Raw genomic sequence first — 27,764 nt, 5'->3', positions numbered from 1 at the left:
CGGCAATGAGAAGCCCGTGCACTGCAAGAAGAGTAGCCCCTGCTTGCCTCAACTAGAGAAAGCCATGCACAGCAATGAAGACCCAACACAGCCAAAATAAAAAAATAAAAAACAAATGAATAAATAAATTTATTAAAAAAGAAAAAGAATCGCAGGAGTTGGTCACGACAGAACAGATGTTCCTTGGTCACTGCTGGTGCAGGACAATTTAAAGGGGATGGAAGCCCACCACCCTCAATTCAAGAAACAAGACTGTTTCCCCTTCTTGATACTTTGTGCAGCAAAGCAGCAAATTAGAATAAAATACACAGGTGGCCAGCACTGCTTTATTCAAAAAGTCAATTCCAGGTATGTACTGTCCTAAGGGCAGTTTCAGTCAACAGAGTCCCTGAGCTTTACCACAAAGTGTCTCAATCCATACTCAAACTATCGCATGGTCATGATATACCACAAGAACCACAACCCCCCAAATATCATAAGCTTCTCCAGGACAGTAATATCAGGTAATGGTGAGTACATTATGCTTACCAAGGCAGAAAAGCATTCAGAAAATTTCTCTCTACAACGGGGTTAAGAAGCATTTCTGATAATACCATTCGCCGACCAGGTGATCAGTTAATACAGAACTCCATTTACTTAGCAGTGCAGTTACTCAAAGCTTTACTGTACATGGGCTGTTGCCAAATGCAAAATGAGATGCCTTGGTCAGTGTGTGAGGCAGATTTCAATTTCCTTAAATCAAACCTGAGTCATTCTATTACCCAATTTGATAGACTTCTCCAGGGACCTAGATGGTAAAATATTAACGCGTCCTCTGAATGAAAACCCAACTTGTTTTCAGGGTTGGACTTTCACATGAAGTCTGTGTTCTCTTTTACTTCCCAGCGGGCTCATAGAGGATTTTCCTGGATTTGATCTTCCTTGAGAACACACTCACCTGCCGGGCATAGGCCATCTCGATGCTGTCCAGAGAGCTTCGACCAGGGGGTCCCGCATCACTGATGTAACTTGGCTGTACAGAAATACACATTCAGAATTGGTTCAGAACAGCATTCAGTCATGTAAAGAAAAAAACAACAACTATAAACATATGTTTGTCTTTAACAAAGCTGTTTCTGTTTCCTAGTCAGACTTCCTCAAAACGATGATTTTTAGGGGCTTCAATAGAAGGCAACTCTCTTACCATGATCACATGAGAAGGGAGCAGGCATGGGACTCAACTCAAAAATAACAGGAGGCTGGAGAAGCTGTAAGGATATCTCAGTAACTGTTTCTGGAAAGGCACCTCTTTGTAACATTCGGTTTCAATCCCCCAGTCCACCTCATCTTCCCCCTCCATGTCTTTACACCAGTGAGGCTGTGGTGTATGTGGGTCTCCCGTTTCCATCACTCATATCAGATAGCTGAGGAAATGGAGTTTATAGGGTCACAATACCAGGATTCAGACATGTCCAATCTAGAGTCCACACTAAGACAACAGCTACTGATGAACTTTATGCATCTGAAGATATGAAGCCAGCCTAAGTTGGGCATTCATTCATTCAGCAAACATCTGCCAAGTGCCTGCCTGCCACATGCACAGTGTGTACACATCCATCCCCACAGGATGACAAGACAGCCCACAGAGGCTGTTCCCAAAGAGCTTACCATCTGATGGGGAGAGTTAGACACCAACATATGGAAAAAATTATTAGCCTTTTTTAAGAAAGACTAAAGATAATTTTTAGCTAAGTTTATTTCCTACTGTAAAAAAATATGGATCAAAATCAGGTATGTTCCAATTAGGTATATTAGGCATATTCTTAAATTTCCAATATTAGTTTGTACTGTACTGCAGCAAAGATCAAATTCTTCAAGCTTCTCTCATTTAAAAAAAAAAAAAAAAAAGCAATGCTCTATTCTCTAAAATCTAAAACAAAGCAGCTTAAAGTAGGTTTCCTGGGAGACACATGACAGATAGCAGCAAAACTTCCTAGCACCACCAAAGCTGGTAAAAGGGATACCAACATGAGCATGCACTGGGGCAGGACAGAGAATAGGAAGAAGCAGGAAGCAGAAAGGTGGGTTGTAAACCCTCAGGTTCTGGAATGAACACTGGACGGTCAGGACACGTGGGTTCCAGGAGGACTGCTCCACTCCCTTGCTTTGGCGTCTGGGCAAAGCACATATCCTTGGAGCCTCAGGTTCCCTTTGGTTGATGAAGGGGCTGTCCTAGACAATCTCGAGAGGTCCTCCCCAGCTCTGATTTTCTGCAATCATTGGTATTAAAAGAGCTTTAAACAGTTTACTGTTCAAAATATCGAATTTGATCTCACTACAGTACAGTAAAAACCAATGTATTGGAAATTTAAGAATATAACTAATATACCTAGTAGAATACACCTAATTTTGATCCATACTTGTTTATAGTAGGGAATAAGCTTAGCTAAAGGTTAACTTTAGTCTTTCTAAAAAATGGACTAATAAACTTTTCCATATGTTGGCATCTTACTCTCTCCATCAAATGGTAAGCTTGGAAGATGCTGCTGCTTCTGACCATTTGGGCTGACCCAATGACCATTTCACATCCCTACCTCTCACTTCTACTCACTGCCACTTCCCACTCTGGCATATGGAGTTAAATATATCCAATGGTGTGCTGGTAAATGTTTAACAACTGGCTTGGGAAAGGGAACTTGACTTGTAGCGTTTGCTGGTTTCTGGTGTAAATATTCCCACCATGGCAGAAATCAAGCTATTCCAAGTAGTATCAACTAGACGGCAAATTTCCTGAAACTCTAACAATAGGTCCTCATGAGCTGACCCCTACACACTACCCTTTCCCAGCCTCTACTGCAGCTAGGAGTGGCCATGAACCCTGGTTCTAGCCAACCGGATGAAAGCACAAGCCTGGTAGTACATTCTGGCTTAGTGCAGTTTCTGCTTTTCCTGATAAAGGGAGAAAAAAGAGCCTGGCATGGCCTTTCAGCTTTCTCCCCTGAATGCAAACAGGTTGTCTAGAGCTGCAGCAATCAGCTTGTGAGCCCAAAGTAAGTGTCCGTGCTAAAAATGGTGGTATACAGAGACAAGGAGGTGCCTCTGATGGCACTGCAGAGCTACTGAATTAAGGCCCATACTCTCCACACCTGCAGACTTGTTAGGTGAGAAAAATAAATCGCTATTCAACCTACAAAAACTCAAGTTTTCTGTTACTCACAGCTGAAAGCATTCCTATCTGAAATGATTGAAAACCATCAGGTTATAGTAACAACAGACACGCTTACTGAGTAACTACTATATGCCAAGCACTGTCTTAATTTCTGTGTATTAACTCCACAACCCTATGAGATACATACTTTTATTATAACAATTTTACAGATGAAGACACCAAAGCGCACAGAAAGCACCTTGCCAGAGGTCACTCTAATAGGAAGTAGTGGAGCCGTGGTTTGTGCCCACAGCCTGGGGCCACACTGCCAGCCAGGGCAGCCTGGGGCAACTGTCCAAGGATGGCCATCGAAGAACAAGAGAGAGTAGCAGTTAGAAATCCTGGCTCCACTACTCACTAGCTATGTGATCTTGATTGAGTATATTGCTTCTTTTGAGCCTGGGTTTCTTTAGCTGTAACACAGGTGCAGCAATGGTATCTCCCTCATAGATTTGTGAAATAATCTTAAATTAAATGGGAAGAAAACAGTACTTATTTCACAAGGAGTAAGTAGGAATAAGTAGAAGGAGCTCACTGTCCAACATTTGACCAGTAAACGCTAGCTGTTACCACTTTTTAAATAAAAAATAAACCATAATGAACATGGGACTAAATCAGATGTTGAACAGTGGATAGATATGGACACTACAGAAACATAATCTAAGATATTTTCTTTGTGCTGGCTGGAAATTCTCATCTCACTCCTCTACAACGAAAACACATTCTTGTAGGAAAAGAATCCCCCACCAGCTCATTTTCTATTTCTGGACTAATTCTGAGTGTTCCCAGTAACACTGCATTTGAGGACTGTTCTATAATGTGGCCATCTTTCTGGAACAGAACTCTCTGAAAGTTGATGATTCCCGAGTCTTTTGAAAGAACAGAGCACTAAGCCTGTTAATTCCAGTAACCTAACTGGGGGGAATAAATGGGGAGGAGAGGGGGAATGGCACTAAACACTTCTGCAAGGACACAGTTGTTTCAGCTAAATATACATAAACAGCCTTGAGAAATATTTTCCAGTACTACTAAAAACCTAATTTTAAAAAGTAGTTCGTTTTTTGGCCTTCAAATTTCCATTTAAATTAATTTTGCCTAATGCTCTTGTTTTCAAACGTGCCTTTCCTTCATTTGCCCTTGGCCGAGCCTCTATTTCACCACACACAAAGTCAGTTATCCATCAACAGGATGTGTACATGCACATTCCTGAGCAGAGGAACCAGCAAACATTCAATGGAATTTCAAAGCCAGGAGCTGCTAGAGGGCTGGGAAAGGAGACTCCGGTATGCTGTGTGGGAATAACGTTCCAAACTCTTCAGGTTTTCTCTGTATTGGGGCCTGATCGGAGCACAGTGGGGATAACAGGAGCACAGAATCAGAGACCAGAAAGGCAGGGAAGATGGGTAGGCAGGGCCAGAGAGAACAACAAGGGGCTCACCCAGGCGTCTGGAGATAATGTGGAGAAACAGCAGTCTCTGGGAGCACAGACATGAGAAGGGTCTTCTCAGTGTACCTGGTGTTCCCCAAACAGCCATTTTCTAAGTGAACATTCCTGAACAGGCAGGATGTGGTTGGAGAGTGGTAGGAGGGAACTGCAAGCTTTTATTAAGCAACTACTTTTGTACATAACATATCCAGGGATGAATAAATCTATTTTCCCAAGGAGAGCACATTCTAGGCAGGGAAAAAGGAATGTAGCACTCACTTCTAGCAAAACAAGTACAGAGTAAAAAGAAAATGTGATGATACTACAGAAGGAAGAGAGTTTTTAATTTCCAAGTGGAATGTTTTGGCTTTATGTAAGCAAAACAGAACCAAAGTAATTAATGTACAATAGTTGGCTACAGTATCTGTACACAGAAGCCCAGTACTACCAGAAAAAACACCGACTGGGCACCAGAAGACCCAGGTTCTAAACGCAACCCAACTGTGTGACCTTGGGTAATGACATCTAACTTTTCTGGAGCATCATTCTCCATGGATAAAACGGGAAGAATACTTGGGTCATTTATACAATGAAATCTATTACGGCCACTAAAAAATGACAGACACCTACATGTACTAACCTAGAAAAAGCTCCAAAATAAGTTAAAAAAAATCAAAACATAATGCTAAGTAGTATCATTTATTATATAAAATGGTGCCGTTTATGGAGTAAATTGATAATAAACTGATCAGATGGACATATACGTATAAATGTGCACATAAATACCTGAGAGGGAACTGGAAGGATAGAATGTCAGAGGTTATGTTTGGGTTGGGGGTAGAGGAGAGCAGCTGAATTTTCACAATCTCTATCTCTATCTCTACCAGTAGAATGCTGTGCAAGAAGAAGGTGTTCATGTGATATATCCTGATGTCAAAATGAAGGGCCCGTTGAGTTGGGTTCTTTAAACTTCTTTTTGAAAGAGCAGCTGAGCACTTTCTATACTTGAAATCCTACTCAAATTCCAATACATGAAACAAATTAGGAAACTACCAGGGAGCCATAAAATACAGCTTGGAATCATCTAGTCTGGGGTTTTCAAACTCATACTGTCAGTCTATATTTTTACTGTATTCCATCAAATCTAATACACCATCAACTGCAAGGCATCATGTTATTTATGTACCATTAGGAAAGAAAAATGCGGACAAACTATGACACACCACTGAATTTAAGGCGTATCCTGATTTCAGAGATGTTAAAATATAGAAAAGATGTGTAACTGGGAATTGGTGAAATATGGTATTAAGTCAGTGATCAAAATTAGAGACTACATTCAACACACACTGTTCACACATCACATCATTATCTGTAATGATTAAGCTACAACTTAGCTTCTCTACTGAGCCTATTGCTTGCTAGGCTGAGCCATTTTCCAGATAATACATTAAAGCAATACATTAAAGCAACATCCACTGACTATGTCTAATATCAATACAGCCACGACACACTGAGGCTAGGTAAAAATTTACTTTTAAATGTTGCCTAAGATATATCAAGGATTCTCAACGATGCTCAAAGCCCGTAGTGTCATGCAAGGAGCACAGACGGGGGGTGTTCTTCCCCACAGGCCAGACGCAAGGACTAGGGTGTGGGAGTTCTTAGCCAGGAGTCTCTTTCTTGCTTCAAAGCACATCATTTTTATTCAGACTACAGCCTGGAAAGTTATTAACAATCTTTCGATTCCTATCTTTCTTTAAAAATTATACCTTTTTCTTCAATGATATCCTAAGGAAATTAACTTCCCAAATTGAATTTATGCTACTGAAGCATCATTTCCCTTATTAAAACTTGCCAGGAATAGATATTACTAATGTGTTGTTGCTCTTCTGTTATTGGAAGGCTTGGGGGAAAAATGATTCAGGAACCACCATCTCCTACTTCATTTTTGCTTAAAAATAAAAGCCTCAAGCCTCTCTTTATATTAAATTAACCAAATTTGGACATCTTCCTTCAAATATAAGGTCAGCTCAAAATGACTGGAAGCCTCTTTCCTAGCTAATGACTCTTTGGATTCCAACAACCTTATTCTTGACAACAAAGTGCCCAGGAAAGAATGGTTTAGATGGCAAGTCATACTTTAATTATTTCTTCTACTTATGTCCTGAGATTTTTTTCATTCCTAGTGACTTTATAGGTCAAGGGACACTTAAAAAGGGACAGATCCATATTAAAATGATAAAAATAAACTTAATAGTGTGTAGCTTACCAAATACCAGCCACCACCATAAACAGTGCTGCGATATGCTGAGCGTGCACTCTATACCAGCTCTGGGCCAGGCACCTTACACACGTTCTACGTTCCTTCCAATGGTTCTTCAAGAGAGGCCTTTTACAATGAGGATGAGAACAGGGAAGTTCCCAGGAGAGCCCCGGGAACTTAGGCCTGCAGAATTCCAAAGCCTGTCTCAGGCCTTCACACTCGGCGGTTTCTTACAAAGAGGGCAGAGAAGGTGCCTGCCCAAGTGGAGATAATACCACCTTTCCATCATTTTGAAGAAAATTACATGGAAAAAACCTGTAAAAACATGGTTCTTCCACATATCCACCAGAATGGTTGAATTGAAAAAGACAAAAAATACCAAGTGTGGCAAAGGTATGGAACAAAGAGAATTCTCATAGTGCTGGTGGGAGGGTACACTAAGAAACTGTTTTGGAACAGTGTTGGACTATGTGTACCCTCTGTCCCAGCAATTGCCCGCTTAGATGTGCCCAATGGATGTGCAAACGTATGTTCACCAAAAGACAGGTACAAGAATGCTCTCAATAGCACTCTTTATAAAAGCTAAGAACTGGTAGCTATCCAAATGTCCATCAACATCAGAATGGATAAACAGATTGCAGTCATACTATTCGGCCATGAGAATGAATAGCCTTCAACTACATGTAACAATATACAGAATGTTAAGCAAAAGCCAGAAACAAGAGTACATACCATATGACTCCATTTACACAGAGTTTAAAAACAGGCAAAATTAATCTATGACATCAGAAGTTAGGACAGTGTTTCTTTTGGTGGTGGTGGTGAGGGGTGGTGAATGAAAAGGCACAGAACAGGGGATGCTGGGATGCCGACAATGTTGTTTCTTCATCTGGGTGTGTTCCCTTTTGCTATATTCATTGAGCTGTATACTTAAAAAGTGCATACTTTCCTGTATATATGTTACACTTCAGGAAAAAAGTTCAAAACAGCAACAAACAACAAAACCTACAAGGTTCCAGAAATGGCAATTCCCTGGATTATCTGAAGAACCATCTGCATCATTTGCCAGCTTTTTCAGCAAAGCTATCCACTCCGCTAGGTGTCACAACAGACAACAGCAAAAGTATCAATAACTCCCTTCCAAGAGGGAGGACTCGAGGTCACGGAAGCAGAGTCTACTAAATAGATTAGTCTATTTTAAGACAAGAGCAATCAAGAAAGAATATCTCATTAGCAGCTTATAATTACTTCCAAATCCCAATACAGACTACAACCTATTAACACAATTTTAAAAAATGAAGTTTATAAAACCATGAGCTGTTCTACTTATCTGCCCAGACTCACAAGAAATTGAGAAAGAAACATTAGGCTGGCCAAGGATTTTATACATTAGCTCTTTTTTCCCAAAGACTCTACTCTTCTTTGAAATCTTTGAGTCTAAGAAATGTGGAACAGGGCCACTAATGAGTAATTTCCTAAGATAAATGACTTTAGCATCTATTTATTTGGGGGGCTAATTTAATAGAAAAACTGGGTTTTTATTTTATTTTTCTTTTTTTTGCGGTATGCGGGCCTCTCACTGTTGTGGCCTCTCCCGTTGCGGAGCAGAGGCTCCGGACGCGCAGGCTCAGCAGCCATGGCTCACGGGCCCAGCCGCTCCGCGGCATGTGGGATCTTCCCGGACCGGGGCACGAACCTGTGTCCCCTGCATCGGCAGGCAGACTCTCAACCACTGCGCCACCAGGGAAGCCCTGGGTTTTTAAATCAGGAGCAAATTTGTAGATACAGGATGTGTGAAGTTACCCTGCAGGCATGACACACTGCCAAGCTACCCACCTTTGACCCAGACTTCAACAGAACGATGGCCTAGAAGCCAACAGTCCTGGATCTCACCAGCATATTACACATCTCTCTGAGCCTTAGTTGTCCTATCTCCCATGAGAAAAGAATGCTAGCTAGTTAAGAAACAACTTCTGGGGAAAAGATTTATCAGGAAGCACTGGCAATATTACTTGAAATGTCTAACGCTATAATTTTTGTGACATTATAATTTTTAACTTGCACCTCCAAATTATCTGAAACTACTTACTTTAAAACAATAGTAAGGGACGCCCATTATGAGTCAGGTGCTTTATGTTATCACTAATCTTCCCAATAATCCCATTTCACCAATGAAGACATTAAATGTCTGCAGGATTAAATAACTTGGATACGGTCTCAGAACTAGTCAGTGGTGAAGCTAGGATCTGAACCCCAGGGCTGTTCTCTCCCCAGCACCAGCGTGGTAAATGTGTGGTTAAGTCACAGCTCCCACTGGCACAAGGGCAGACATCACTAATCAAGCACGACACACTTTCCTGCTGATCCCAAGATGCAGCCTCAAATCCCTCTCAGGAAAAATCTCCAGGATAAATAAGTGAAAAAAGCATGATATAGAACAGAGCATATAGTAAAATAACTTTTGTCTAAGAAGGAGGGAAGATAATATATTGCCTTGTATTCATATAAAGAGACTCGAAATATTACACAAGAAAGTAATAATAGTGATTACTTCCAGGGAGAGGCAAAGTGGGGAGGGAATGAGCTTCTGGGGACAGGGTACTTTAGTTCTTGAGTCATATGAATACATTGCCTTTAAAAAAATCAGATTTTAGGGCTTGCCTGGTGGCGCAGTGGTTAAGAATCTGCCTGCCAATGCAGGGAACACAGGTTCGAGCCCTGGTCTGGGAAGATCCCACATGCCGCGGAGCAACTAAGCCCTACTTAGTTGGGCTTAAGCCCAACTACTGAGCCACAACTACTGAGCCTGCACATCTGGAGCCTGTGCTCTGCAACAGGAGAGGCCGCGACAGTGAGAGGCCCACGCACCGCGATGAAGAGTGGGTCCCGCTCACCGCAACTGGAGAAAGCCCTCGCACAGAAATGAACACCCAACACAGCCAAAAAATAAATAAATTTATTTTTAAAAAAAAAGAATTAGATTTTAAAGAGGAGAAACCCCTCAACTTAGCACCACCAGCAATCAATGAACACTGGCAATTAAAATAAATCCTATTAAACATACCCACTCTAAAATCACACTGTTTCAACATATCCCTAATACTCTGGTTAGCACAAAGTTAGCTAAGGCCAAATGATTTATTCAACAAATATTTCTAGAGCATCTAATATGTTCCAGGGACTCTTCTAGGCACTGGAGATATGAGTAAACACAACAAACAAAAATCCTTACCTTCATGGAGCTTACATTCTACTGTGAGAAACAGACAGTAAGCAATATAAAGACATAAAACACATACAATGGTTTAAAGTGAAGAAGTGCTAAAAAGAAAAATATAGGGCTTCCCTGGTGGCGCAGTGGTTGAGAGTCCGCCTGCCGATGCAGGGGACGCGGGTTCGTGCCCCGGTCCGGGAAGGTCCCACATGCCGCGAAGCGGCTGGGCCCATGAGCCATGGCTGCTGAGCCTGCGCATGTGGAGCCTGTGCTCCGCAACGGGAGAGGCCGCAGCAGTGAGAGGCCCGCATACCGCAAAAAAAAAAAAAAAAAAAAAAAAAAAGAAAAATATAGCAAGAAAAGGGGATATAGAAAGTGCTGAATGGGGAAAGGCTGGTTTGGATTTCAGATATCAAGGCCCTGGAAGGCCTCACTGAGATGGCACTGGGTAATATGTGAAGAAAGTGAGGGAGACAGCCATGCAGTTATTTGGGGGAAGAGCCTTCTAGGCACAAGCAACAGGAAGCCCAGAGGACCTGAGGCAGGAGCAAGCCTACCCGGTTCGTTCAAGGAACCTGCAATGAGCTTCTTTGGCTGGAGCAGCAAGAGCAACAGGGAGAGCAGAAAAACTTGAGCTGCGAGAGGCAACAAGACCAGGTCAGGTAGGGACTTAGAGGTCATGGTAAAGACTCTGGCTTTCACTCCAAGTGAGAGGGGTGTCACTGGAGGATCCCGAACGGAGGAGTGACACGATCTAGCCTGTGTCTTAATAGTGTCACTCTGGCTGTTGTGTTGAAAAGACTGTACAAGGGCAAAAGCAGGGAGACCAGTGTGGCTGACAACCTCTAAGATGGCTCCCAATAATCCCCACTTCCTGGGATCTGAGCCCTCGTTTAATCCTCTCTCCTTGAGCACAGGCTGAATTTAGTGACTTACCTTGATCAAAGCAAAGCGACAGGATATTACTTTCAAGATTAAGTCACGGAAAGATCGTGGTTTCTGTCTTGGGGGTCCTTTAGCTCTTCCTTGGATCCCTCACTCTTGCTCCAGGGGAAGCAAACTACCATGCTGTGAGCAACACAAGAGAGACCCACATGACAAGGAACTGATGTCCCTAGCCAAGAGCCAGAGGGGACCTGAGGCTTGCCAAGAGGCATGTGAGTGAGCCTGGGAGTGGGTCCTCCCCGAGTTTAGCCCTGCAATGAGTGTTGCCTCAGCCAACATCTTGACCACAGCCTCAAGAGACCCTGAACTATTTCTGGTAAATGCAGCTAAGCTAAATGATTGTTTTCAGCCACTACGGTTTGGAGTGATTGGTTACATAGCAATAGATAATGGAAAAACCAGTTAGGAGGTTAGTCCAATAATGTGAACAAGAAATGATGGTGACTTGGACCAGAGTGCTCACAGCAGAGGTGGTAAGAAGTGGTTGGATTCTGGGTATATTTTGAGAGCAGGGTGAAGTAAATTTGCCAACACGTAAGAGAGTCTAGGTGAGAGAAAGGGAGGACAAAAATCAATCTGAGGTGTTTGATCTGAGCAAGTGAAAAACTGCAACTGCCCTTTATAAAGAGGATAAACTCTGTGAGAAAAGAAGGTTGATGCCAGGAGGGAGTTGAGGGCAGTTGCTACCATGACTCAATTCTAAACATGTTTAGCTTGATGGCTCTGAGACATCTGAGTACAGCCAAGAAGGCCACTAGAAAAATGAGTCTGGGTGTGTTTGGGGCTGTGATGTAAATTTAAGTCTTCAAGTACATAGATGGTATTTAATACCACAAGCCCAGATGAGATCAACGGGGCAGTGACTGAGGAAGAAACAAGAACAGGTCAAGGACCGAGTCCTGGGACACACAAACACCTAGGAGTCAAGGAATTTGAGGAAAATTCAGCAAAAGAGGCTGAGCAGAAGCAGCCAGACATGTTGGAGGAAATCCAGGCAAATGCGGGCATCTGGAAGGCAATGAAAAGAGGGTTTCAAGGAGGAGACAGTGATCAACCGTGCTAGGACTGTCAGTAGTCAAGCAGACAAGCATTCTCTTGCTTGTCATCGTGGTTTACCTGCTGGACTCAACCTACCTCGCTTTCTTGAGTAAAGTCAAGGGCATCTTCTCCCGATGCCAGCAGGGTGTGGAGAATCCGCTGTTTCACTTGCTCCCACTCAACCAGCATTGACTCTCGATGGTACTCCTCAGCCATGCCAAAGGTCTGTTGGAGAGGAGCAGAGAGAGATGACCCAAATGAGAAGACAAAGAACACGGTTTCCCTTGAAGCGCAACAGAAATTCAAAGCCCTCCAGATCTGCCATCTTTCTATAAGTGGAGCAAAAGCAATCTATTTTAAATTATCCTTAAAGAATTTACTGACAACTGTTTGCAACATGCCCTATTTCATCAAGTCTAACTCATTAAATTTTTCTTAATTGTGGCAAAATGCACTTAACAATAAAACTTACCATGTTAACCCTTTTTAAGTGTACAGTTCAGTGGTATTAAGTTCATTCACACGGCTGTGCAAACGTCACCACCATACATCTCCAGAACTCTTTTCATTGTGCAAAAATGAAATTCTGCACCCATTAAACAATATCTTCATTCCCACCCTCCCCCAGTCACAGGCAACCACCATTCTACTTCTGTCTCTATGATTTTGACCACTTCTAGGTACCTCATGGGAAGTGCAATCATACAGTATTTGTCTTCTTATGTCTGGCTTATTTCACTTAGCAAAATGTCCTCAAGATTCATCCATGTTATAGCATATACAGTCTCGTTCCTTTTTAAGGCTGAATAATACTCCACCATATGTACACACCACATTTTGTTTATCCATTCATCTATCCATGGACACTTGAGTTGCTTCCAATTTTTGGTAATTGTGAATCGTGCTACTGTGAACATGGGTGTACAAATATCTCTTCAAATTCCTGCTTTCAGTTCTTTGGGCTACATACCCAGAAATGGAATTGCTGGATCAGATGGTCATACTATGTTTAATTTTTTGAGCGATTGCATAATGTTTCCAAAGAGGTTGTACCATTTTTCATTCTCATCAACAGTGCACAAAGGTTCCAATTTCTCTACATCCTCTCCAATACTCACTATTTTCTGGGTTTTTTTGATTGCAGCCATGCTAATGGTGTGAGGTGATAACTCATGGTTTTGATTTGCATTTCTCTAATAAGTAGTGATGCTGAACATCTTTTCATGTGCTTATTAAGATAAATATCTTCTTAAAACCTCTGAAATTAGGCTACATATTACAATTGATAGCATGTCAAAAGCTTAAATTGAAGTACTTTTTCTTTGTAGTACATAAAATAATGACGGATTATAAAGTCAATGGTATCTTAAGATTTAACGAGCCTCTAAGATAAGACAAAAAGTAAGATTCTCCCAGTGTCTATTTTTTTAAGAAACAGTAATATTTTCATATGAGGAAGCAAATCAGTAAAAGAAAAAACAGAGCCTTTTGCAATTAGGTTTCCTATCAGTCTTCTCAAAGTCACTACTGAAATGTCTGGCAAACCTCACTTCTATCTGCTGGTGACACAGCAGGTTGCCAAAACAAAGGCACTCAGAAGGAAAAGAAAAAAGAGAAAGAAGGAAAACAAAGAAAAGAGGAAGGGGGGCTTCCCTGATGGCGCAGTGGTTAGGGATCTGCCTGCCAATGCAGGGGATATGGGTTCAAGCGCTGGTCCGGGAAGATCTCCCATGCCTAGGAGCAACTAAGCCTGTGCACCACAACTACTGAGCCTGTACTCTAGAGCCCGCGAGCCACAACTACTGAAGCCCATGTGCCTAGAGCCCGTGCTCCATAACAAGAGAAGCCACTGCAGTGAGAAGCCCGTGCACCGCAACGAAGAGTAGCCCCGCTCACCACAACTAGAGAAAGCCCTCCGTTGCACGCAGCAACAAAGACCCAACACAGCCAAAAATAAAATAAAACTAAAAAAAAAAAAAATCTAGGAGAGTGGTTAAAGAAAAGAGGAAGGGAAGAAGGCAGAAAACACACACACACACACACACACACACACATACACACCAAAAAAACAAGAAAAGGAAAAAAAAAAACCCAAACAAAAGCAAAGCCAAAACCCCTCTGAGGAGGAGATTAAAGCAACTTATAGAGACATACTGAATCACAACCATTCTTAGCCTATTATTCTTCAATTGGCAGACCAGGTTTCCCATCAGCTTAAGCCCACTTCTCAAAAAGCCATTTCATTTACAATCAGATTGGCATCTAATTAGGCAGCACCAAGAGAATGAGTATTAGTAATGCCTGCTTTATTTTGGCAATGCAGATAATTTATACTGATAATATTCATATATATGAGCTCTGGGAAACTATCAGAAAAATCATATACTCTTTCTACAAATGGGATGTTTGAGTGTGGACCAATATTTATTAAAATGTGAAAAAGAGAACAGAAACCCACAAAAATGATTAGGAAGAAGGTTGGCGCATCTTGCAAATTTGATTTGGTCCATCTATCAATGGATCTCTTTTCTAATATGTATTGTAAAGACAAAAAAAGAAATGGCTATCAAAAGCTTTAAAAACAGTCTTTCATCTGGTTTTCTTCCCACTGAAGGTCAGGCAGAATGGACCACTCCAAGTCGCCTGGATTGAAAAAAATACCCAGAGAAAAATCATTGTCTCTTGCTACATTAGTGACCTTAAACATGAAAGCTATGCATTTTGAACAGAGAAAAGTATGCTGGAATAGAGAGGTGGGGTAGAGGTGAGGGGAAGAGGTAGTTTCCCTAGAAGCTATCCAGAAATAGTGCACATGTTGAACCACATTTCTTCTAAAACTCTTCCATTTAGTGGGCATCCACCTCCTTAACCTTGAACCTGTCCCAGAAAGGGAAAATAAGAGGGCCATGGGGCAGGAGGACCAGGGAGGGTTGAAATAAGGAGGTGGAGGGCTGGCATACCATACAGCTTTGCAAACTTGTAATAGGAAGTGAGGCACTGACTAAGCGCTGCCACTGACCCAGGACACCACAGTGTCACAAGAATTTTTCTTAAGGGTAAGTCCTCTGGCTGATAAAGAATAGCAGAGCACTAAAGGCAATTGAAGAAAACACAATCTGTCTCAGAGACACTGTTGATGAGGATGGCAGGGGCAGACTTCCAGCATCACGTAAGGGTCAGGGCGACAACAGTGGGAATTAACCATCCCCCTGTTAATCAAGCTGCCCACCTGTGTGCCAAGAGCTCCTGCTTCAAGAACACAGGAAATACTCTGAAAACTGGCAGCTTTCTGGGCTCAAATCCTCAGATGTATCTGAGAAATATGCCAGGCTACTCATTTAGAAACAGTTCCACAACCTGAACAAACAGCACTGTCGTTCCATTCATCATTAGTGTGATAAGGAGCTTCAAATAAAAATAAACGGCCCAACATTAAAATTCTCTTCCCATCACCATGCCACCCCAGCTTATCTTAATTACATCAGAGATAATGGAACATCCAATTTGTGGGCTAATCAGGGATGATCAGCCACCCATCTGCCCTCTTCCAGTCTATTCCCTTTAGACCCACATCTGAACCACCAGATCAGGTGCAAAGAAGAATGTCAACTAGAGGAGCTAATGAGAGAGAATCAACAGAGCTACTCAAAAGAGCTAAGAACTAAGAGAAAAGGAGGACAGTGAGGGTCTGAGACAAGGTGAGAGACAGGAATAGCAGGGATAAGGAAAGACAAACCACAGAAAATGACAAAGCAGTGGAGAAACTATTATAAATTAAATCCGGGGACTTCCCTGGTGGCGCAGTGGTTAAGACTCTGTGCTCCCAATTCAGGGGGTCCCGGTTTGATCCCTGGTCAGGGAACTAGATCCCACAGGCATGCTGCAACTAAGAGTTTGCATAACACAACTAAGACCCAGTGCAATCAAAAAATAATAATAAGATTGTCATTGTCAAGACAGGCAGACCTCAGATATATTAAAAAAAAAAAATTAAATCCGAATCTTTCAAGTTATGTGGGGAACTATATCTCTTTGAACATAGTTAAGAAAGGAAGGCAGGGAAAGAACTGGGCAACTGAATTAAGAACAGGTGGGGAGCACTCGAACCCCATTTTCATAAAGGGAAGAGGGCAACCTGCTTTGACTTCACACCCACTTATTATTGAGCTGTTGCTGGCGTTTAGAAACTCTACATATGTTCTGATAATGTTGTTCTGTTTTTGCTGGGATGCACCAAATGGGAAAAGATAGTACACATTTGTGGTTTTGTAGCTTGTTTTCTTGGCATTTCAGCAGCATATTGGCAAGTTATTCAAACGTGAAATTACCACCAATAATGCCAAAAAGCTGCTCACCTTTTTGTTTGAAAATGATTCTTGTTCAGCAGCAGCCTCTGGTGTCCAGACAGGTGAAAGGTTCCCCCCCAGGGCCAGCTCCCAACACCGGAACATCTCCCTCACAAACACATATGCACACATTTTGCACTGTGGTATGTCACTTAAATGTTTTGGCTGGCTGCACATTTAGTCTCAATATGGCACAACGTTCAGAGACTGCCAATTTCAGAAACACATTCCGCAGGGTAAATGGATTAATAAGGCTCGGTGGCATTCGACAATCCTAATTTAATTTCATCAGTCCTTTACAGCAGGAGAATCAATGTTGGTGACTAACTCACTCCAAGTGTGAACCAAAAAAAACCTTAAAAAAAATATTTTCAAATCTGGATCAAGTGAATTTCTCTATTTCTAGGAATAACTACTATTGCCAAAAATATAATTAATTAAATTTTAGGGAATTTTACTCTGATAATTAAACATATCAGTCATTTAAATAATGTCTCTGAAACATATTCTTATAAATTAGAGCTGGCAAGCCCCCCTGAGGCCCTATCCCACTCATATCAGCCCTACTTAGACACTTCCACCTGTATGGAGTATTCTAATAAAGCACACTGAGAAGCAGCATTTTTTTTTTTTTTACTTTCTTATTTTTGGAACCACTTAAATAATACACAAATACATTTCACTTGATCTAAGGCTTACATAAGTAAACAGCAAAACAGAGATTCCCTTCACCCCTACTCCCTTGCAGAGACAGCTACTGCTTCCAGACTAATGTGAACCCTCTAGCCTCCTTCCTGGGAAAAGCTGCATTTTTAGAACCAACTCCACATGACCACTAACCTTCCTCCTCCCTCCCTCCCCAAAAGACCCCCGGGGCCTGAAAATCTTACTCCATAATGGAATGTATTCTAAAGGTTTTGATCTTTTAGTCCTTGTCAAACAAATGGAGATAACTCATGTTAGTAAAGTAAATGATCTTTGACTATCTTGAGGGAATGCTTGTTGCGAAATATTGCTACACATATAATGGCTGTTCTGGCTGACTTATTTACTATCCTCTCAAATATCAAGATGTTTGTTTGTTTGTTTGTTTCAAAGAGCTTGGAGAAATTGTTAATTTAAAAGGTGGTGTAGAAAGTCAAATTGTGTGATAAAAGGAAAAGAAATTGAGGAGAATTATCAATATCATAATTGCTTTTCTGAACTGCTGATTCAGTAGAAACCAAAATACCATTTATACTGTAACAATGAAACCAAAGAATTGTCTGGCCCTTCCATTTTATGATTAACTTAATAATTAACTGACCAGCCCAGTGTTTCAGATGCAGTCACTAAATACACGTAGAGTTACGAGCATGGTATTTTCCTCAAAAATGGTTCCTGTAGAACTCCCTCTGGTGAACTATCAAGAGAGCTGGGCCTGGAACACAGAATCCAGTTTCTAGAACCTCCACGCCCCAGTATACACTGCCGCTCTCACAACAGTATACATATACATTTGGGTTCATTTCTTACCCTCTTCCGGGACTCTTCGATGGCAGACAGCAGGGCATTGTCCTTTTCATTCTTTAGGAAGCCCTAGGAAGGAGGAGAGAAATTACACAATTTAGGTTAAAATTAACAAAATTAACCTTCAAATAATCAAAAACACACTGTAGGAAAAAGAAGAAAACACCCGTAAGGATAACTGCTACCCTGCCTACCTTCACCCTCACAAAACTCTCTCAAGTTGAATATGGCCCATATTATAGATACACCTTTGGCTATGCAGCCAGTCACAGTGCGTGTAACTGTTCCTTGGTCTATATTTCTCTGTTGTTTTCAGTTAATTCTTCAATTTCTTCCTAACACTGAGGAAGGCATCAGCCATCCCTTTGTTTGGGTGTTTTTCACTTGTTTGTCAATGGCTGGGATACCCAAAAAATTATTTATTTATGCTTTTCTTCTGGGGTTGTGCTACGTGCACTGCCTATTTCAGGCCTGATGACACCTGCTGCTTATTTAATATAGGTGGGGTGAAGAGGAACTGGCCCACAAGGCTGGTTTAATACACACAGGGTTAAATGTCTGCAAAATGCAACTTCATGATAACACAACAGACCTAGTTTTACATCATGGTCCCCCATTTACTACTTGCATGGGTGACGATTTTAGACAAGTCACCCAGATTCTCTAAACCTTAGTTTATTCATATGTAAAATGAATATTAAATGAGACAACGTAATCAAGTGCTTGGCCCAAGGCTCAATACATGTAGCTCTAGCATTAGTATTGATTAGATCTAGATCTGTTGGCGACATTAAAGAAAGATGCCCAGGGTGACTTCCTAGTTGCTATTCATTGTCCTCATTGCTCAACCTGAGATCCTGGGGAGGAGGGCAAGGGACAGATGCAGACAGAGTGGGCTTCCATGCTGATGCCTTGCCATTCACACAGGGGTGAAGCTTTCTCCCCACAGCCTGGGATGTGGGGGCCAAGTAGGAAAGGAAGATGATCCATTAACTAATAAGTAGAGATCAAACTCTTGGTTGTAATATGAAAGATTCTGAGTCACCCTATACATTAGATCCACCTACACTATGGAATGTAAGGTACATGCGTGTCAAGCACACTATGGGTGTATTTATACATGTCCCAAATCATCTGTTTTTTCAGAATCATGTTTTTGCTCTTTTTCTTTTAGGAACTCTTTGGGGGAATACAATACAAAGTAGAATTAAGCTAAAGTTTTTATTTTGTTTGTTTTGTTTGTTTGGTTTTTTGCAGTACGCGGGCCTCTCACTGTTGTGGCCTCTCCCGTTGCGGAGCACAGGCTCCGGATGCGCAGGCCCAGCGGCCATGGCTCACGGGCCCAGCCGCTCCGCGGCATGTGGGATCCTCCTGGACCGGGGCACGAACCCGTGTCCCCTGCATCGGCAGGCGGACTCTCAACCACTGCGCCACCAGGGAAGCCCCTAAGCTAAAGTTTTTTAAGTGACATGCTAAATTTTAAAACATCTGACAGTTTTCTTGAAAGCTTACTTTCATGGTTAATTGATTAATTTATTGATCACTTATTTATATTTCAACAATTGTAACATTTTAGTATATTTTGTTCAAACAGTCGCAGATATAAGGCTGTGATTCTTAAAACAAAACAAAACAGGGGTAGGGGGCTGGATAAGAGTGGGGACATATATTTAAATAAAATATTACTAATCTTCACAGGATTCTCCACATCTGTTGTTACATCCCAACCTGGGCAGTGCACTGGAATGGACAGAGACAATGGCCAGCAGCTCAGGGAACAGTTCCCTCATCGGCTCCTCCAGGGCAGTCCCTGAGGCAGCTCTCAGGCAGCTCTGAGGACACAACACAGAGGCTGCTCCAAACACCTCTACTGATATTCGGTGGTGGGGGCGCGGGGGTGGAGGGAAGCATTGGCCACTTGCTTCTAAAATAATGGCCTCAATAAACCAGAGCACATAAAGCTAGGACCCCACGTAATCCAATCAGAAGGGAGCAGCTTCTCACCACGTGTCTGTTTCTGGCCATTGCAAGGGAGCCAGACACGAAAACATGGGAAGGATTTTAATGGACCTTGTTCATACCCTTCGCGGCAAATGATTACATCAAGTCAACAAATCTTTATTATGATTTCCCTTTTTCTGAGCGGGTCTTCAGTGGCTAAAGCTAAAGGCAGTTTACAGTGTCACAGTTTATAAACAAAGCTATAGAACTTTTATCTTTGACTGCTGTTCCTGAACAAAGGGGCATAGATTGTGCTTTGCTGCACCCTTTCATGGCTGCTGCTGATGGCCAGAGTGGTGGTAATAACCACTGCCTGACAAGGCCTGGTCTCATTTTTTTCTTTTTGGCTGGGGTGGCAAGGAGTGTGCCAAGTGCCCCACCCCCTCCTGGGCTTCTCTGCTCGTCCCAGTGACCAGCCCATCCCATTCTTTTAACTGCATCCGTGTCTGCGTATAACCCATATACACATAAACACAATTCAAACACAAATGCAAAGCAATAATCAGACACATTTGTTTAAAAGCAACATAACATTCTGTAAGAAACACAATTTCGAAATTTCTAAGAAATGAAATTTCAAGTAGTGGTTAAGAAAGAAAAAGAAGAAAAAACGGCACTGCTTTGGGGGGCAGATTACTGTCTTCTTTATAAACCTACCTTCCAAAAATCTCACTTAATAAATTAAATGAAGCATTTGTGCATGAGAATCAAATTACAGACATCACCTACATATGAACAAAGATCATGAGCCACTATGCACCTCTACAACTGGGCTTTCTCTATAGCACAAACCAAGCCCACAAAATATATAGATTTTGAATTTTAATTTTTCATCCTTTGTTCCTTCTTTCATCATTTATTGCTTATGTAACCTATGTAAAATAGTCCCCTCCTATCATATTTTATTTTTAAAAACAACGTATTAGTGACCTATCTTTTGAAAAGAATCTTAAATAATATACAGTCAGAATAGTGCTGGGATCCGTGTGCCATCTAGTGGCAGTTAGTTTCTTGTAAAGAATATATACCTTAAGGAAGAACAACAAATTAAAGAACTAATAAGTTGGGCAAGAAAATTCCTGCCTCAGCCCAAGTTTCCCATAGATCTCTTCTACTTCCCTTTTCCATGTGTGTGTTTCCTTTCCTTCCAGCTCCTCCTGTGAGGCACCTCTCAGGCCCCTCATCTCAGAGATATGTTTTTATAGTTTATCAGAAAATGGGTTTTCTATAGAGGTGAGCTGGGGTGTGAACAGTGTACTAGGAGGTGCCCTCACTCATTGGGTGGGGCTCCCTGCCACACTGAAGACTCCTGGTCAAAGCGAAGGCCCAACAGCTCACTTCCTACTTGGAGATGCCAGCCATCTAACTGACCCTCAGAGACACTCATCATTAATATCTCCTCTTTTTGCCAACAAGTGCTCCCACCCAGCCCTTCTACTGCTGGCCCACTCAATAAAGAACATTCCATAAACATCTGCAGGCCTGCTAAGTAAGATAACTACCCCTGACTTACCATCTGTATACCGCTCCTCTCTGCCAGAGTCCTGGAAACAGACCCTCTTCTAACTGACTCCTTGAATGGGTTTTGGTTTCAAGCTTTCTGTAACATATAATAGCTCCCATTCGAGAAGCAATTAAGGGCCAGACATTGCTCCAAGCAATTCAAAGACATTATTGCTAAACTTTTAACAATATGAAAGAGTAGACATGATCACTCCATTCTCCTCCCTCCCCCGCCAATCCCATTTTACAGGTAAGAAACAGATTTCAGCATTCAACTAACATGACAAGAGTTTCTGACCAGGAAGAGGCAGAGGCAGAATTCAGCTCTAACTCTCAAAAGACCAACTGTTTCTGAAATACTTAGGGAATAGTAAACTTCTAAATTTAGAAAATAAAGATAAATTTCCTTTTATCTCTAAAAGGATGGGAGTCCAGGAGGGGAGCAAAATATCCTTAAATTTGTTTTCTTCATCAGTTATTAGTTCCCCTTTAGTTATTAGTTTATGATGAAGTTGAAGGCTCAGAGAATACTAATTCTTATATCAGTACTAGTAAGAGCTAACACTTATATGGATATGGTGATTACTTTGTGCTAAGTATGTTACACACATTTGGTTCACTGGCTTGCTTTTAACCCAATGCTAAACTGTCTCTCAGTAGTACTTAACTGGATGATCCTTTAAAGTATGTTCTTAAAGGGCTGTGTGAGATGGTTTCCAGAGCTTCTATCAACTCTAAAACACTGTGGTTTCATATTAAGACCACCTGGTTCGTAAGTAGCCAAGTTCAGACTTAGAATACAAATTTTCTGACCCCTTTTCTACCTTTTTCCACTCTACCGTGCAAGTCAAGATGAGCCAGACAGCTATTTTACGCTTGCATATTTATTCCTTTCCTCCCCTACTTCACATAGCTAGGTGAGGAATGAAACAAGTTTGGGGCATTCCTTTAGAATGGTGTTTTTCAAAATGTGTGCCAGAACCCATAATTGGGTTATGAAATCAACCAGCATTTTTTAAATGAAATAAAATGTAATAGAGATATGTGGTACGGGTAAATACTGTTTTGTGAAACTTTCTTTCAATTATATATACTTATTTGTATGTATGAAGTGGGTCATGGTGTTAAATGTATTTCTTACTATGGATCACAGACAAAAAAGCTGGAGAAATCACTGTTCTAGCCTGCCAACTCTATAGTGTTCCAAAATATTATTATTTATTGCTGTGGAACAATAAACACTGTACTCCTGCACAAGCAATATCTCCAGCCACATGTTCCATCTTTAGCAGAGGAAGTGGGCTGCCTTGCAATGTCTGAGAATAACCCAGAATGTAACTGCAAGGTAAGCCAAGTCTCCTATCAAAACTGTAGTCACATCTCAGGGACCTGGCAGCCAAACTGGCTTTTAAATGGCTCGGGTTTAGAAAGACAAGTATGAAAAACTGCCTTATTTTAATCACCATGAAGACTCTGGGTTTCAGAATATAAATGACTGTAGAAAAAGTGAGTGGGCAAAGGATGTTTGTTTTTGTCAAATGGCCAAATTCTCTTCACTTATTTGCCTTCCAAAAGTGAAAGCTGTAAGAAAGAAGGGTCTCTGTGAGAAAAATTTTAGTATCCACTTTAGCTAGGAAAGTATGATGGCAAAAAGAGCCTGCATTGATTCTTTCACAGTTCTTTGCTTTCCGCCAACAACAAATAAGTGATTTATTGAACAGTTATGTAAATAGTCTGAATTGAAGCATACAGACTTCCTAACAATTAAAAAATAAAACAAAAAAGATAAAATAATTAGTCTAAGTTGTCCCCACAAAACAAAAGCCATATTTTACATGGCCCTCAAAACACAAAAGACCGTTCTAGGTCTCTTCCCCTTCAACAGACCAACTGGCAATCCACCCTGTCAAAATTTAAAGTGAGGCAGCCATAGCAGGCCTGACTTTCTATCAGAAGGTATCTGACATGAGACAAAAACACATGGTGAGTGCTATAAAAAATCTTGTCTCTTCTCTCATTTAATACATAAAATATATACAAATTTATAGGAAGTCAATAACCAACATTCCAAATCCAAGTAATATTAACACAAGTAAGCAGTGACCGTAGTTAATGGTCACTGTGGTTTGAAAAAACATTGCCAAGACACAAGCAGGAGTTAGGAGGGCAATGAAAAAGGAAAGAAAAATAAGCAGGGCAAAAAATAAACTTAAAAAACAGAATAATCAAGATGGTCTGTTCCAAGATGAAACAAGAATTCCAATAAGCATTACAAGTATTCCTTAGAACTTTAGATAGTGAAATGGAGAAGTGTCCGCTTTCTGTCAAGACAGGAATATGAGCTGTAGCCATTATTTTGCTCAAGCTCATTCTGAATAAAATACCACTCCCTTAACCTCTCCCAAACCTTCTTCCCAATTTCTGAACGAATGACCTCTTCTGAAGTCTTCTCTTGGGTAAAATTTTTACAAAGGTAAAACTACTACTAAAGGAGAAAGTGAGGAAGGACAAAGCAAGATACTGTTTTCAGATGAGCACAACAGAAATCCTGCCAGCACTCGAGCTGCTGGGCTTATCAGATGGTGTGGACATGCTTTTCATTAGCTCCCTTTGTGGTGCCTACAGAGAACCCTCAAGGAATTTTTCAGGTGCAAAGAGATATTCTTTACTGAAAGCCCAAAAGATGAACAGAGAAATTTAAAATTTGGGGCATTTTCAAAATTTGGGGAACATTCATATGGTTTTATAGCATGCCTGGTTATTTTATTAGATCAATATTTAATGCATTAAAATAAGAGTATATAAAACGTCAGCTTAAAAGGCCCAAGAGAGACTGAATCTCCCTTTGTAAGAAATACAGACTAAATAGCAAATCCAAGCTTTATTCTCCAACTCAGATATTCAGAATAAGTTCCACTGCTTGTTTTCTACCAAAATTTTAATATTTTAAATTGTTTGTTCACAGATTGCATTAAATAAAATATTTTTTCAGACTGCATTAAATTTAAAAAATATATATCTCTTTAAAATTTAATTATATATATATATATATATATATATATATATATATATATATATCTTCAAAAAATACCCCTGCAGAAAGCAGTGCTAAGCTGGCAGATTTGACATTGTCAATTGTAATACATTTTTAATGCTGTTGTATGATTTCTCACTGTGCATTTATGCAAAAGCCTAGCCACCCTCATTCAGCAGGTGGCAGCAGACCCTGCAAGAGTGGCTGTGGAGTTTGTCCCATCATTTGCCAGTTCAGCAGACCCATCGGCCTACAGGCAGCTCTGGAGTCACAGGTGGCAGACCTTGGTGCTGTGTGAACACCAGGCCATCTGTCACTGTTAGGCTGCAGGGTCCCATTTCATACATGGTTTCTGCTACTGGCCTAAACAAAGGGTCACACAATTACATGATGGATTTGGGCCCATGAAGGCAAAGCAAATCACTTGCTCCCATATAATCCAAATTGGTTTACAAGATGGTCTACAAATTCTCACAGGCTGAAGAGAACTCAACGTGTGCAAAGAGATTCTAAACCCAAGAATACAGAGCTCTGAGCAGTGCTTCCTCCTGGGCCCACCTAGGACCTTACCGGCAGCATTCCGACTCAAGTGTACTGGCTTGCCTGATCTCTTGCAGCCATGCCAACACAACTGTGACACAATTCCATCTCCCCTGTGCCTTCTGGAAAAGCCACAAGCCTTCGAGAGAGCCACTCATGTAAGTCCGTCTAATAGCCTTTGTGGATCCCTACCTATTATCCTCTCCATCCCACAAAAGAACAAAAAGAAGAGGGGGGGAGTGGAGAGGGAGAGAGAAGAGGAAGGGGAGTTGGGAGAGGAAAAGGAGCAAGGACCTCAGGCCTACAGCTTCAAGAATTAGCCTTCCCATCTTAGGAGAGGGAGAGGGGGAGATGGGGGAGGAGGGAAGATGGAGGAGGGAGAAGAGGAGGAAGGGGAGGAAGAGAAGGGGAGGTGGGGGAGGAAAGAAAGGGGAAGGGAAGGAGGAGGGGGGGGAGGAGGAAATAACTATCATATAACAAACACCCAAACTTCCAAGATTTTCATCACTGGGTAAAGAAAGAATATAAGAAGTAGGACTCACTATGATCCAGAAGGAGAAGATCAGCTTTGAGAATGGGGACATGTCATTTCTGTAGGGCACTGGTGAGGGGTGCAAGGATGTGCAGCACACCTCCCCTGCCAACACAATGTAGGCATATAACTACTAGATGCCTCTTCCTACTTCTACACCAAGGCATCAAACTGGGGCTGCTTAGCACATCTGGTTGCTGCACTTGGAGAATAAGGCCAAGGTTAAGGTCTGCAATCCTGTGAGGGCCATTTAAGTCTCTTGTACTGCAAAGCCAGTTCTGTCTCTTTTAGAGGGCCCAGGGCATCCCTGCTATCTATCTCTGGCCATCAAGGAAAGGAAAGCATCTGTCCAGCTCAGTTATTGGGAGACTCTATGGAGAGGGGGAGCAAGTAGTAAGGGCATAATATAAATGAGTAAAATAAAAAATGATGGCCATTTAGTCAACTAGGGAGGGAAAATGCTTTTCAGCAGAAATGCCCCCTCCTCTCAAATCCAGCAGAGCCCTTCAACAACCTTTCAGGGTTGTGTAAGCAACTTTTCCCTGCTGGTCACAAGAGGTCTGGGGAGGATGTGACTTGCTCAGCACTGATACCTCACCACTTCCAGAAAACTAGCCAGAGCTTGCACCCTAGTGATGCAGCAGATGTGCCATGCTACAGTCGCTGGACCTCTGCTGGCCATCCTCTCTCTCCACTCCTGGGAAGGGGGGACAGAGTAGCAAGAAAACTAGAAACCAAGAGAGGGAGGGAGAGAGGGAGGGAGAGCAGCCAGCCAACTGCTCTCAGAATGCTGAGGTGGCCCCACAGGAGAAAGCAAGGACAGCAACTCTGAGCATTTTATCTCCTCTCCCTGCCCCCCAAACCCGTACCCCTGCCCCACCCTGCCCCAAACTAGCATACTTGCTAGAGCCACCTTTTGGGGACACAAGAACAGGGAGGATTCTGAAGAGAAAACTTTTCAATCTAGCTTTGCAAATGGAATAAACAGTGTGCCAAAGTATGTGTGGCTTCAAAAATCAGCTGAAGAACCCTGTCCTTACCCAAAGGTATGAACAGATCTAAAAAATATTAATCCCATAGCCACTCTTAGGTGATGGAAAGATAAGGAGGATACACTAAGGGATGATAAAATGTTTTAATATGTCTTTGGGGAACTGATTTCCATCTTGGAGATGAATTAGTCCGCGTTCAAAGAACTTTGAGTACTAAAACCACACTGCAATATAAAATGGGAATGCATTAATCACGGCCCTTATCATGGCCAAAGTCCCCTCCCACTGCCCCCAAAAACCACTCTAAAAGAACTTATTAAAAGAACCCCGTATTATTTTTAAAAATATATAGATTGCCTGCTTTGTCAGATCTAGTGTCTTTTCCCTTTGGAAACAGGAGACAAAAGCAAGATTTGGGGGCCATGAGAAAGACAGGCAGCAGAGTGTGTGTCTCTGAGGCACTCAGGTGGGAGCTGAGTGGTTTTTGCCAGGCTGGTTTCCACAGCACTCAGGATTAAGCCTGAGTTCTACTTAGCAAGCATAAGGAACGCCGTTAGTCAAGACAATGTTTGGGAACCACGTGTCATATTAATTCCCTGCTGGTACACGGTGTCAGTCATTTACACTGCAGTCGAAAATCACAGCTCCTCCCGCTATGCAGCACTGTTTATGCTGATGGGATTGGAGCACTGATCATCATGGCTGTCACAGAAAACAGAGCTTTGGTTTTGCTGCAGTTTCTTCTTATTCAGAAATTGTTTTTCAAAAATTCATTTGTCTGGAGACCACTAAAACAACAGACTTTCTCTTTTATAACTTCCCGTTGCCTTAAATGGAATCTGTCATGGTACCCCTTTGCTAACAGTACTTGGGATTTCACACTCTCTTAATTAAGTTTGGAAGCGTTTTGACTTTGCCTTGTCAGAGCTGAGGGAATACTGCAGGATGCACTACCACTGTCACCACGGGTACAGAAAACATAAAACACTGCTTAGCTAAAATGGCAAATACAAGCAACAGGAAAGGAGAGGGCAAGACCACTTTTCAAACACAAATTGCCCCAAACTTACAGGGAGCTAAAACCTTTCACCCAGCTCATGCACACTCGGAGGAGAAGGGGCCACCCTGCACTGTGGGACCTAGAGATAAAGGAGTGATCTGCTGGGAGGACATGTCAGAATGCCTGTGCCCATCCCGGAAGACAAGCACTTCGCCCTTCATGTGGAGCAACACA

The 27,764-nt window shown here is 41.8% G+C and overlaps 1 protein-coding gene across 3 annotated transcripts in view; it reads right to left on the bottom strand.

The window, feature by feature from the left end:
- The window catches only part of NUP93 (nucleoporin 93), a 105,603-nt gene that overhangs the window by 21,501 nt on the left and 56,338 nt on the right, over positions 1-27,764 (bottom strand). For all 3 annotated transcript variants that reach the window (XM_022555823.3, XM_022555822.2, XM_089903098.1), the window contains exons 4-6: positions 17,935-17,997; positions 12,170-12,298; positions 938-1,012 (exon numbers count right to left, since the gene is read on the bottom strand). In XM_022555823.3, the coding sequence (XP_022411531.1) occupies positions 938-1,012; positions 12,170-12,298; positions 17,935-17,997 (267 nt within the window). The remainder of the gene's footprint in view (positions 1-937; positions 1,013-12,169; positions 12,299-17,934; positions 17,998-27,764) is intronic.

Source organism: Delphinapterus leucas, chromosome 20 (assembly GCF_059928025.1).
Source record: "Delphinapterus leucas isolate spDelLeu-1000000601 "Yukka" chromosome 20, BTC_Dleu_Yukka2, whole genome shotgun sequence".
Classification (NCBI taxonomy): Eukaryota; Metazoa; Chordata; class Mammalia; order Artiodactyla; family Monodontidae; genus Delphinapterus; species Delphinapterus leucas.
Note: the sequence above shows the minus strand (reverse complement) of the source record. Positions and strands in the feature narration are given on the sequence as shown.